At 37.3% G+C, this 14,857-nt stretch overlaps 1 protein-coding gene across 8 annotated transcripts in view; it reads left to right on the forward strand.

Moving 5' to 3' along the window:
- Positions 1–14,857, forward strand: part of LOC133528823 (unconventional myosin-XVIIIa) — a 301,706-nt gene that overhangs the window by 270,468 nt on the left and 16,381 nt on the right. For all 8 annotated transcript variants that reach the window (XM_061866296.1, XM_061866297.1, XM_061866300.1 and 5 more), the window contains one exon: positions 594–683. In XM_061866296.1, coding sequence (XP_061722280.1) covers positions 594–683 — 90 coding nt within the window. The remainder of the gene's footprint in view (positions 1–593; positions 684–14,857) is intronic.

The following is a 14,857-nucleotide window of genomic DNA, read 5'->3' on the forward strand; positions in this document are numbered from 1 at the left end:
AATTAAAATTGTTAATAAACACAAAACACAAACATCATGCGCAATGTCGTAAAGATGCGTATCTGTAGTACCCTTATAAAATCGTAATAAAAAATATTGAAGCCATTTAACAGTTGGTAACCTCTGATTCAAGGAAAGTCCGGCATATGACGGACTTGCCTGGTGCATAGTAGACGGACTTTCCAACTTAGCAAAATTTTAATGTGATGAATGATGGAACGTATAATTACAAAACTAAGCCAATATCTGATAATTTAAACACATAATAAAGATTGCCGGGTCTTATATTACTTACGTAGTCAATTTCGGTTCAAAATTTTGTCACAAACTATTTTTAACAATTTTATTTGCAGAGACTGTCGCACTATCACTTCGAGTTCCATACACGTAATGACTTGTTTACGCGGATTGCTCTGAAGTTCGTTGTCACAGCGCCATCTGTTTTAGAGTGAGGGAACTAGCGCGAAAAACTGACTTATAAACTCGACGCCAAAGCGGCAAACTCTTTCTAATTCAAAAGTTATAATGTGTTGACGGACTTGCCTTGTAGACGGTCTTGCCCACAGTGACCTTATATGTTTCTTTGATTGCAGGAGGAGCTGGAGACCCTGCGAGCTAAACTGGATAAGGTGGAAACCGAACGCACCCATTTCAAGAATGAAAACGAAAGGCTCGAAACAAAGGTGAGTACTTCCGTTTCAGTCAAATATCATTTTATACAATAGAGTGGTATAGAAACATTTTTATTCGTAAACACGAAACACAATACATATAAGAAAAACGTTCCTACAAAGAAGAAAGTGCCACGAAATGACTTCGCATGTCTAAGCATGCTGCTGGCGACTTTTTATCATATCCTTTATCAAACAAAGAATTATCAATTTTTCGTCGATCCGTCTTGTTGGAGAGCCTTTTGCTGCGTTCTCCGGTTTACGGTAGCAATCCTAGAACCTATCTGGCCCAAGCTACCGACCGACCAACCGACGATCTAGTTAAGATCGTTGAGGACCTTTGGTTAAGGGTAACGCACGACCAGTCGTTGTGGAGATAGCTAACTTATAATCGTTCGTAATCGTAATGCCCTAGCACAACATGAATTAAACTTCAATTCAAGAATTCCGAACCCATTTCAAAGTAAGCCTTAATTACGTTCCAACTACGCCTAAATCGAGTCAATTGTGAATCCAGTTTTATTCAAACAGGATTCATTTGGTAGAAAAATATGTTCAATTTATCATTGTTTTTACGTCGCCAAGCTGGTCCTAGCTTCGAAACCGGGTGCTTTAATTGCGGCGCCCAGGGCCGCTCACACGCTGCAAAAAGACAAATGGAAGCTCGACTAACCGGATCAGGGACGGTGATCATAAACAACAATATACATCCCGATAAATAATAGTACATTATGATACAAGTGTGCTAAGTTGGTCATTACACACGAGACGATATTGTGCGCGCGAGGTGTAAGCGAGCGCGCAATACGAAAGCCGATGTGGGTAATGACCAATGCATACGCGTTTCATACGACGTTTTTCGACACACTTGCGAGGAATAAACAAAACTTATAAGTTGGATTTGTCAAAACAGTAAAAGTACAATTTTCAAAATGGTGGCTTACAGTTTTAATATCGAATAATTGCACCAAAGCGTGCTGGGCTTATAGGCACTTATTCGCCAGTTCACTGAAGTAAGCTACCAGCACGTTTTCCAAGAAAGACTAGGCGTTTTTGCTGATTTTCCATGTAATAATAGTTTCATATGCCGCCAATTTTTTTTTTTGCCGCCGATTTTGACAATAAAAGGCTGTCGCTCTCGGCAAGTTCAATTTTATGTGTTCTTCATTTTCAATGCTTGAAAATGATATCTTCTTCAATAGGTATATAAACTAAAAACCTGCAAACTATTTCAATTTTATGACAAATACGGAAAATGGCTGGCGCGTTTTTTTTAACGCACGATTCCAATGCGCGCGCAAGACAAAGGCGCGATAGAAATCGACAAACAGCCAATTAAAAAAATATAAAAAATGTAATAATTTCGTATTTCTATTCGACGGATGGAGATCAAATCGATAAAATGTTATGTTTATTCATTAATGTAATTTACGGGATAATTTAATCTATAAATTATGTTTGGTGGTGAAGAAAACCTCTTTGAACTAACATTTGAAACCTAATAGTTGGTTAAGAAAATGTATTACTCGACCAAATTAAGAAGGTTCCGTTTCCATGCATATTATTAGCAATCAGTTACCTTCTTAACTCCGTCGGATAATATAATCAAAAAGCACGAGTGCTATAATATACTGAAAAAGCGCGCGTGTTTAATATCTAGGATTACTCGTATGAGCCAAAAATCGGTGGAATAAAAACATCGTTTTGAGCAAGTGTGTTGAAAATATTATTAGTGGCTTTGTGAGCTTTAGACGCGAACCCCCGTGGCACAACAATTTTGAAAAAAAATTAAGAACTGAATGGACATAAAACTATATAAGTATCGAACCTACTCACAAAATTTCTAGAGAATCGGAGAAATGCGACCTGTAGAGGAGAATAGCTGGACAGCCGGACAGACATAGGAAAGCATTTTTGCCCAAGCTCCCCGACAATCGTACATCGACAAATGCCAAACGGATATTAAAAGAATTATACCAAGATGATGCTACGAAAAGTCCGTGACTGTTTGTGTACACAATTAAAGTTTTGATTGGCGTTTTCTTCAACAATTGTCATTATACGAGTAGCTAGGCCCCCTGAATTGGAGACTCTTCGCGCTCTCTCGCCCATTACAACAACAGTCGTTCGCTCAACGCAAGTTTGTTACAAGATTTCTGTATGTAGCTTTAGACCTGCTCGTTAGGTGATGAAACGATTAGCAAATTCTTATAAAAAATATAGTAGACTACTAGAAGAAGACAAATCGAGGCTGGTCTAACCGGACCAGGGATTACGGAGATCATAAACAAACCTCACTGAATCTCTCCAAAAACTGTTACTTCGTGTAATTTTTGTGGGGTTGGTTTCCGATTGCGCAATTCCGTACAATTGCAACATAGTTGGCGTTAACAAGTCAAGTTAGTTTCAGAAAGAAAACGACATTTGTTCACAATTTGAATCTCGGGCGGCCGTGGCAAATAGGCGTACTGACGGTATTATAGTAAGCGTTGACCGCAGCCTATGAGTCTATTGATATCCTGACGATTTGACGACACCTTAAAGGTTGAACAGTATTGCAGCCACAACAGTATTGCAGCTGCCGGTGACGTCCGAACGTCACCTTTAGATAAGTACGAGTAACTTACTTACTATAGAGGTATAATAAGTATAGAGATGAAATGGTAGAGCCGGCAGATGACCGAACAAGATGCTCATACGGAACTTTCAGTAAGAGTAGCAGAGAAAGCGCTATGATTGTTTGTCCTTGTATAGTATGGTTTATTGGGTAACAAATAACCCGAACAAATTACGTAGATTGTTTTTGATATGTTGTCAGGAATGTTAAAACGTGTTTTTAATTTGGCACATGGCGCGTTCTGTCCCTCACGGGCGCACGCGTAGCACATCTATGTTACTTACACTTTATAATAGATTGTCTTCTATCTTCTTCTTTCTTGTGTTGTCCCGGCATATTTGCCGCGGCTCATGGGAGCCTGGGGTCCGCTTGGCAACTAATCCGTAGAATTTTCGTAGGCTCTAATTTTTACGAAAGCGACTGCCATCTTACCTTCCAACCCAGAGCGTAAACTAATGTCAAAAATATCGGTTCACACAATTGGACAAATATACGTAAACACGAAGTTTAGTAGTTGTGTAAGTATTGTTATGGTAGTGGCGTCGGTGAAATGGTTTTATTTCCTAGGTATACATAAAACATCAAGAAAAAACTAAAATTTATTTCAAAACAATTTCCTAGAAATATTTAGCTGTTTTCATCTGTAAGTACATTTTCACGTACATTACTATATGCTAATGATAGTAACATCAAGGCAATGTCTTTCATCGCAAAAACCCGCTAGAATTGAATACATAAATCGGTGTTTTCTCTCACGGTCGCTCTACCTGTCAACGGGTTGCGGGCTGCGTAAAAAATGTCATTCATGTTCCATAGAACGGTTCTGTCACAAGGTTTTTGCACCATGACGAATGTTTACGAGGTTCCCGAAGCGATGTCGACATAGTGTTTTCATCTTTATTTTGTTTATTAATTTTTAATTGGTCTTGCGATAACTATTACCATAGCGACTTTTTAGTTTTGTTATTTTGGGAGTTTAGTATATGTTTCTTTAAAAAGCGGCCAAGTGCGAGTCGGACTCGCGCATGAAGGGTTCCGTACCATTTAAGACGTATTAAAAAAATCTACTTGCTAGATCTTGTTCAACATTTTACCACTTTGGACACACATTTTACCACTTTGGAAGTGTCTCTCGCGCAAACTATTCAGTTTAGAAAAAAATGACATTAGGAACCTAAATATCACTTTTGAAGACCTATCCATAGATACCCCACACGTATGGGTTTGATGAAAAAATTTTTTTTTAAATTTTATGACGTATTAAAAAAAAACTACTCACTAGATCTCGTCCAAACCAATTTTCGGTGGAAGTTTGCATGGTAATGTATATCATATATTTTTTTTAGATTTTTCATTCTGTTATTTTAGAAGTTACAGGGGGGGGGGGGACACACATTTTTTCACTTTGGAAGTGTCTCTCGCGCAAACTATTCAGTTTAGATAAAAATGATATTAGGAACCTAAATATCATTTTTGAAGACCTATCCATAGATACCCCACACGTATGGGTTTGATGAAAAAATTTTTTTTTTTTAATTTTATGACGTATTAAAAAAAAAACTACTTACTAGATCTCGTTCAAACCAATTTTCGGTGGAAGTTTGCATGACAATGTATATCATATATTTTTTTAGTTTTTTCATTCTGTTATTTTAGAAGTTACGGGGGGGGGACACACATTTTACCACTTTGGAAGTGTCTCTCGCGCAAACTATTCATTTTAGAAAAAAATTATATTAGAAACCTCAATATCATTTTTGAAAAACCTATCCATAGATACCCCACACGTATGGGTTTGATGAAAAAAGATTTTTTGAGTTTCAGTTCTAAGTATGGGGAACCCCCAAAATTTATTGTTTTTTTTTCTATTTATGTGTGAAAATCTTAATGCGGTTCATAGAATACATCCACTTACTAAGTTTGAACAGTACAGCTCTTATAGTTTCGGAAAAAAGTGGCTGTGACAGAATCGGACAGACAGACGGACATGACGAATCTATAAGGGTTCCGTTTTTTGCCATTTGGCTACGGAACCCTAATAAAAAAGGATTAATGTTAAAAGTACTGAAAAGCGTATGTGACACTTACACCCCTGGAGTTGCATTCGTCCATAGGCTATGGTAACCGCTTACCATCAGCCGGGTTGACTGCTTGTTTGACACTGATGTGGTATTAAAAACGAAACCAAATTAATCGCCGCTAGATTCTTTTTTATGTTTTTTGATTATCATTCGCATTAACTACATTTTAGTCTTGGTCGTTAATTATAATGTTTTTCAACGGCACCTGTTATTGATGTATTTTTCAACCATAAGACCAGAAAGACGCTACTATTGTACCATGATATGAGAAAGATTTTTCAATTTCGTATACCTAAAACCTACCTACATACCATAATATTTTTCAAAATAATGTCAATAAAAATAATGCACCTACATTAATGTAATGATATACCTATTAAATGTAAGAAACACAATATGATTGTGATCTTAAGACTCGGACCTTTCCATTTTCATTACGCCTGCCGTTCCATCACGTACACAATCGAAAGTGCCTTCAAAATCACAATACATAACAATGCTCTCAATAGCTTATCACCTAGATTCCGAGATTGGTCTATCACAGTGAAACAAAGGGTACTAAGTATCTCAAGCCTGATATTCATTCATGAGGAACAGACGCCTACATGCTCTAGTGTTGGTTGAGACTCGAGTCCTTCGAGACTGCTATAAGACTCGACTGTGTTTTTCTGACTCGTATAATTAAATCTAAACTCGAGTTTTTTTGTCATTTTGTTAGAGAACCGAATCTTTTGTAGAGACTTGAGTCATTTTAAGGGAACTCTCATTTAACAAAAACTGGCAATGCATTATCTTCTTGCAAAATTGCTGGTTTATGTACACCATACAATAAAGCTTATATTCTTTACTGGTACTAGTATTTTAAGAAACCCTACAAAATTGTTGAAGGAGTTCTTATTCGAAGGCTGAAGTGCTTCTCTCTCTCTTGACTCGGGACTTCAAAGCCTCTGGAGTTTTAACGTATAAACTTTTTAATGTAAATAATGTATGTACTATACTTAAATATAAATTGTTTTGTCAATACTAACATAGTGATTAGTAATATTGTACCTAATCACGTATGGATCTGTGATGTCCGAAATAAAGTCTTAATACTAATAATAAACGAGACGAGTTCTTCAAATGTAAAATTAAATAGACTCGAGTTCCTACCAACACTAACATGCCCCACAGTCGCTCTCCTTGAGACGTTGGGTTTTGCTCTCCTGTCAGTGGTTCTGTAGCTCCTACCTAGGCCAGTTCCTTTTACGTTTCATCTTTAATACAGTGATAATGTGAGTTTTAATTGCGGCATATGAAATGCACGTAAGTGACGTTGAGTTATTACTTCGATAAGCTATTTAATTTGTTGTCATAAATCTTGAGCAATCATTAGTTTCAGTTTAATCACGATTCGTTTCTAATCAAACATTGCTAATTGACAAGAATTTAATAATTAGACACGCAATTTACTTAGAACAGCCTCCGTAGTGCCTTAGGCCAGTGCCAGCCTTAGGTAGTGACCCTGGTTACCAAGCTAAAGATCACGGATTCGAATCCCGGTAAAGACATTTGTGCTATTTGCGTTAAGTGACAAATGTTTGAACTCACACTAAGCCATAAGTAGGTTTGCCACACGTTGTATACGGGACCGGCACCGTATTTAAGTATCGCGTCCCCTATATCAATACCGCTTCAGAATACCGATGTAAATGGTCACAATCATCTCTGTTTAACCACCTTACCTGTTTTTGTTAAACCTATGTAAATACCTATTTGCACCCAGAGTAACGCCATTTTGTCCCGTATCAGTTCCAAATAATTATGGTAACCATAGGCGATCCAAGCCCGTCGAGCCCTAAGCTGGCACTATAATAAATACATTTCTGTTTTATTTCCGAAAAAATAACTAGTATTTGACCATGCCTTTACACTTAATCTACTTTACACTAGAAATTACGACGAATTAAATTCTTACAATTACGTAGATACATACCATCAGAATATGTCCTACCGTAAACCGTCTGTGCTTTGTCTATGTTTTATATTCATATTTTATGTATTTAAATATCCTCGTCTAGTATCCATAACACAAGCCCTATTGAGCTTGCTACGGGACTAGGTTGATTTGTGAAGTCTTATAATTATTTGTTTATTCGACTGACGATGTCTAAGAGTAAATAACAACGACGTCAGTTCCTTGACCTAGCTAGACGAAAATACTGGAATGCGCTTACATAACAACCACTGAAGAAATTATCTAACTCAATCTTCTATTAGAACAACATCTCTATGAGCAAAGAGAATTGTGTATAGAGGCGTATTATCAAAGTAAATGTTGTAGTCAAGTAAATTTACTACCATTTTTCGATACAGGACCAAAACTCATAGAATGACATAGGCTTTTTGGCCTATGTTCTTTCACTGATATGTGTTTTATCAAACGGTGTCGCCAACTCGCACATAGGCCAAAGTTATATCGCCATCTATTCGAGCATAAATTATTATTTATTTTTCGAAGCACGTATTTTTTTCTTAGACTTTATTTATCTTATATGGAGTTATATATGTATATCTTCGCTATGAGTCACGTTTTTCAATCAAGGAGGCCAATTCGAACGTACATTTTCATATCCAAAATGACATCATTTTGTTATCATTCACCCCGTGCGTCTCTCTCATGCCAAATATGCCAATACATTAACGAACACGTACGAGCAAAATGCTCGCACGAATTATTATCCTATAGACATAATTTCGATATCATATTGTACACATAGAAGAATAAAAATTCGCATGTAACTTTCTATTTTTACTTTACGAGCCCTTAATTTAATAAAATATTTTAATACGATTTCTGTTTGCGAAGGTTAACGTTTATAAAGGTATATTAAATTATATCTTGTTGATATAATTAAATACTGGGAAAATTATCTTACCCGTATCAGTAAACTATAGTTTTCAAGTTATCTTTTATATATATGTCGGCAGCCGGTTGTAATATCCGCCCGACCGTAAAGTTCCTGTGTAATGTTGTGACTAAGTTGCTTCAGATACCCGAAGGGTAAACTGCCCAAAAATGGGCTCCGTCGACTCAGGGAATGTGACAATGATTTTCACGTTTCACGATATTATGCTTAGAAATTTCATGATCATTAGCTCTTCTTTAACCTATTCCCAGTATCAGCTGTGCTTTACATCATCATCATCAAGGGTCATCAGTGTTTTTACAGTTGAAATAAATCAAATATCATGAAAATATGGGCTCCCGATTTGTTATTATTTGTGTCCGCGGCTGGCAAAATGTCCCACTTTGTCACTTGCCATGAGGACGCCTTGTCAGCTTAATCGTATAAAGATAAAAGCTAATCTCGTCCTAGTGGCAAGCGACAAAGTAGGACGTTTTGCCGGCCGTGGTCTCCACCACACTCTTCCCACATATTCAATATATCCTCCCGAAAATCTTATACCTACCAATAGATCTAAGCTAAAAGACGTCATGTAATCGATCTGTAAAAATTTTGTCCGCAAATTTTCATTTACTGAGATTTCATTCATCTTAATATATTATATTAAAAGTATAAGTTCTCATTACGTGTCAAGCTATGTGCTGGTGTTAAAACCAAAATAAACCAACAACTTTACTATTCATACAAGATAATATGAAATATTATAACATCGTCTGGTCTCTAAATATTTAGTAATGTAGACGGTTTCTTTAATTAAACTATTAACACGTTTTAATTCAAACTATTAGTATCACGGTTTCGCATTTTCCGGCAACTGAATTTTAGGGTCACGTCAGTCAGTCAGTAAAACCACGTAAAACTGATGATTTTAATAACACGTTAAATCATTTTCGCTTTGAGCTCGTGGCTGAGCTGAACGCTTGACATGCTTGTCCCAATTTACTTGTTTTAGTTTTTCTAAAAATATAATGTTTCACAAGTTATATTTCTAGTTACTTTGTATCCTTTAATTTAACGTACATGATTAAATTGATAGGAACTGGAATTAAGAGACTTTCTGGCATATAAAAAATGAAGTTAAGTTATTATAAAACAAAATGAAAATGAAGGAAGTGTCTCAAAGTCGTAGCCAACTAAATTTCGGGATTGCATTTGGTGCATACCTTATTAAACTAGAGCAAAATCATTTAGGTTGAAAAAGATACTATTAGTATAAGGATCAATGTATAACTAGAAAGTATAATTTCCTACACTAAGCCCTACAATGACTGCGTGTGAAAATGTTTAATCTCTCAATAAGCATTGTCTTGTCACAATCTGTCTCACTTGTACACAGTGTCATGTGACGTTTAATCTTAATTAAATGTTAAGACTAACATTTAAACTTAAACACAGAAAACAGATTATTCAATTAGATTTTCGCGATCCTATTCTTATGTACCTATTTATTGATATTGGCGGAAGAGACATATGGCTTGAAAAATATTGTCATCCCCTTGCTTTGTCTTTTTCTATTATGTATTTCATTTATTTCTAATCACTACATTATCAATAGTAATGTCATTACTTCAAAACTAGTTTTACTGATAGTGTCTATCCCCCACTATGCCTATACAATCAGTGATCGAAAGTGCAATAGAAATCACAGACATTCAATCGATTTGAGCCTGCACATTGCGTCAACTGGACGCATTGGCAGACGTCGCTGCTATTTATTTCTTATTGGAACACTAACGAAATTAGAACGGCAGATGCGCTTTAAAGCTATACTCATATAGGACCTTTTGACATGTCAGCGGAACAGACGCACAGATGTTTGCAGTTTATTGTAAGATTTTGATCCATAAAGTGAATTGGCAGCGTTTAATATGATTTACGTTTTGTGTTGATGTCATTATCATTTTTTTGTTTCTGAGATGCGGCTAACGTAGACGTTTTAAACATGGCATAGAGTAGATAATTAATTCTACCATTCGAGGCTTACTGCTTGAAATATGCCTCGCTCAATTATCTTCACCGTACTCGGTGTCATGTCGCCCTCACACAGCATCCTGTCTTTACCATCATCAGATCGTCGGCCTGTCTTGTGGGGGGGGGAGGGGGGCAGTCACAGTCTCTATGTCACTAACAGAACAGGAGATTCACATAAAACAAATATTCATTATATATTCATAATATACAGATAAATAAGTATTATAGGGACATTCTTCCACAAAACTAAGTCCCATGGTAAGCCAAGAAGGCTTGTGTTGTGGGTACTCAGACAACGAGATATGATATGTCATATAAAAATACTTAAATACATAGAAAACAATCAAGAAATCAAGTGTTATTTCTTGTAGCTCTGCTGCCTGCAGTTACTACGAGTACATCATGAAATATGTTCATTGAAAGCTTCATAAGCTTGTGCTTTACAATTTAAGACATTGGTATTTCACAGAAGACATTGGTAGAATTGGAGCTCAAACATTTTTAGTTCTGTAAAATCATGTGTATTCTGCAAATAATCTTAATAGTAAAAACTGCACATCAAACAAAACAGTGATTAGTCTTAGACTCGTAGAAACCGGGTCACGTCATTGTCCAGTCTAGATTTAACGTAACTGAATATACAATTACATTGGTCCAGTACCAGTAATCTGTTTGCTTGCAAAATAGGTTACAGTAAACATGTCAGTTCTGATATCTCATAAACCCTGTTTTCGCGCGTTCTACTTATATCATTTTTATTGATATTTTGGTAATGAACCAAAACTTGGCAATGAATGTGATATCAACGGAAGGTTATTTATTATTAAGAGTCCGTCTAACTAAGCTAACTTTACACCGTTTTGAATAGAATGAATTGAGGAAATATCATTACAAACGTCATATTTTCATATAATTTTGTTAAGACATTTCCATACTTTCGTCATTGCAAATTCCATGCAAAGTTTGATTGGTTCGACTCTATCCATCTTCTTAGCGTAGTCCCGCCTTTTTAACCACGGCTCATGGGAGCCTGGGGTGTTAAACCCATGATTTCGCAGAGGCTGTAGTTTTTTTTATGAAAACCAATGCAACCTGTCCTTCCAACCCAGAGAGGATACTAGACTTTATAGGCCTCCACGACGCTCGGTTGTCCTGGATGATTCTGGTTAAGAAAAAAATGCAAAAAGAGGGTCTAGGGTTACCATATACCTAGGTATACATTTTAATTTACATTGCGAATTAAAGGGTTAAATTAGTCCGGTTTTCCCACGATGTTATCCTTCACCGAAAAGCGACTAGTAAATTATGAAATAATAAAATACGGAAGTTTATTTATATGGTTATTAAATGGATTTCGCATGCCAAGAACTTAGCGTGTTTGCGCTGTTGGCTGAAATAAACGCGTGTTTGCGTCAAAACATTGCGAATTCGTTTGTTTCCTTCACGCCTACGATATGCGCAGCAATTAAATAATATTCGATAAAGTAAGATAACCAATGTTTAGTTAATGTTAATTGTAAGCAAAGATTGGAAGCAAAATCTCAAATCTAGCCTTAATTATAAAGACTCGCAATTATGCATACATACATTAATCGAAAGTATAATAAACGTAAATTTAATAATAACTATTCAATTTCTGTGACCATTCGTAGGTATGTGCCAATTTTAACCCTGGACAACTACTAAAATGTGTGGCTCCACTTTTTACTTTCACGGTATCATTGGGAGAGATAAACAAAATGTAAATAGTAACCCTGAAATCGATTAAAAATTATGACTTTTTTCATAAACATATATTATACTTATTTATGCTATGATTACACAGTTGTCACTAACAAATTTACAACTCAATCTTACTTTTTTGGTGATCGACTTAATAATTTCCTTTTTTTTACAATATAAAGAACTTATTAATAACAATAAATCTACAATTGTTATGTAAACATCCACAATGTTACGTAAGATCCAGTCAGGTGGCCCACGGCCTTCACGGTTTCCGGTCTCTTGCGCAGCCACCCCGCGCCTGCGCCATTGACATGACATGCTTATCGAATAACCCACTAATGCATCTATTTATTTGCTATCTTGCCAGCATTGCGCTCCACTATTGTTATACACTTTCTCTCATCATTAGTTACATTGTAACCCGCTTATCGGGATTATTGATATAAATATGTAGTTTTAAGAAGATAGTTTCAAACTTTAGTTTTGTAATATAAGAAACTAATGAAGGTCCAAACATCAGCGGCCATCGCGCATGCACTTCGACATCTACGTAAACTAAAATAGTCGAGCGGTTGCGGCCCGGCGACCGAGTTAGCCGGCGCAGTGCGTCCGCGGAGCCCTCTCGCGCCGGTTCTATTTCCAACACATGTGCCGACGCATCCAGAATCGCCTCTGACAGTCGACACAACTGAAATGGCACCGGACTTTCGCCAAGGGAACTTCCGCTGCAGAAAACGCAAGCGCATCGCCTAACCTACCAAAATGCCGCACGCTCCCGACAGCGTTGGCCCCGTGGCCGCCGCGGTCCCCAGCTCCAACCAGCTCAAGATCCAAATACCAGAACACAATGGAACAAACGGCACACACAAATCTAATGGAGTGACGTCTCCAAATTCAAATGGGCTGCTCTCACCAGATTCTAATGGACCGTTATCACCGGCAAGCTCTAATGGGCTTTTATCACCACCGCTTATCTCGGACGCTATTCCGAAAAGACCACCAAAACCGCCATCATGCCGACCCATATTACCGATGAAGAAAGCAAAAACGCTACCTATACATTTTGAGGAAGAAACAGTGCCACCTAAAACTCCCACAACTCTTCTTAACGGCAAGAAACTTTACGTAACTAAAACTTTAAAAGAGATACACTCGGTTCCAGTGAATCCTCCAGACAACGGAAAACTGCTAGTCAATCGCTCTCGTAGTCCGTCTTACAGAAGGAGCATTTCCTCAGCTTCAGTTGAGACTGGTTCGATAGCAGAACTCGCTAAACGGCATTATCCAAGCAACTTGCTCACTTCTAGGTCGCCGAGTCCAATGTCAATGAGGAGCAATGGCAGCGTTTATTCAACCTGCAGCAGCAATGGAACCTACGTTCCCTTATCTCGTTCTTCAAGTGTAAATTCCTCAATTTACAGCCGCCGTACAACACCAACACCAAGAAGGATGTATCCACAAACATGTGACAGGAGAACTAGCGTAGATTTGACAGAACTGAGGGCGAAGGAACAGGCTCCCGTAGTGTTTGACGCAAATCTACAATTCGTTCTTGGCTGTAACAGACAACCAGTAAGACAAAAGTTTAAACCTGTAGCGGCACATTTAGAGGAAGGTACGTCATCGAACTACTTGAGCGCTAAGATTGACAGCTTCTTAAAGAAAACAGATCATGTAATGGATGAATGGCGCAGACTAGGACATAAAGATGACCCTGAAACTAGTAGAAGAATCGGAAGATCGAAGTCTGCGACAAACATAATGATCAAGGGATTCACTTTGTTTAGTCGAAGTACGAGCAGAGCCAGCAGCATGTGCAGAGGGATCTCGGAAGACCGCACAACAGTTTCTGAATTAGACGAGGTTGGTGACTAATCCAATCTCTATTATTTTATTTCCAGCTCAAGCGTTTAAAAGCGTTTCACAATGATGCGGTATTACGATAATAAATCGTAATAAATTCTCGCGTGGTGTTTGGTATGGCTACACGCGCGCGCGGCGCTTGTTGCGTACCGTCCGCCCGCTATTACCGCATCTAGACGCTTGCCAATTTTTTTTCATTGTTGAATTCTTACGATCGTTTTACAAATGCGTGAAATTCTTGACTGTCCGTCACCGTGACAATGTGACATTGTCACTCGGTTTTGCTTGGCGGAAGTTACACGCCTCGCCGCTCTCAGAACTCAAACCATAAATTTGTTGAGTGCAACTTTGCATTCAAAGGCAGATTTATGATTTACAATCAATAAACGAAATAAGCTATGTTTCCCTGGTGTTTTATGCACCGGACGTCCATCGTACGTCAGTGCAGCCCAATTTTAGATTGTTGTGTCTAAAATATCACCGAGTTGTTAAATCTGGGTAGTTAACGGCTCGAATGACTAATGATGCCATTTCTTATGATCTCGGATGAAATAACGGATGCACTCTGGACGACCTTGTACTATTTATAACGTCATTTATCAGTTACTGACGCCTTACTCTTGTTATGACTCTTTGTTTTAAATTGGTATCATTACTTATCTATTAGTTAACTTAATTACTTGCAATATTTGCTAATATTTAACAACTAGGAAATAAACAAGTCGTAAATTATAATGACTAATATCGCCTATAAATCGAAGTAATTAACATCGTAGTCTGTTATTACATGTCGAAGAGCGATAGAAACTATAAGTTTAAAGTGTTTCACTATAATGACTATTTAGGTACGCGATTGAGATTTTAATCCATTGACTGTCTGTATTTACTTCGGTTAGGCATTAAGCTGCCTAATCTTGTTCGTGGATTAAAGCCCACTTGTAAGTGACCGATCCATCAGAAACTTGGCACGTGTTTGTTTTG

Source organism: Cydia pomonella, chromosome 20 (genome assembly GCF_033807575.1).
Source record: "Cydia pomonella isolate Wapato2018A chromosome 20, ilCydPomo1, whole genome shotgun sequence".
Lineage (NCBI taxonomy): Eukaryota > Metazoa > Arthropoda > Insecta > Lepidoptera > Tortricidae > Cydia > Cydia pomonella.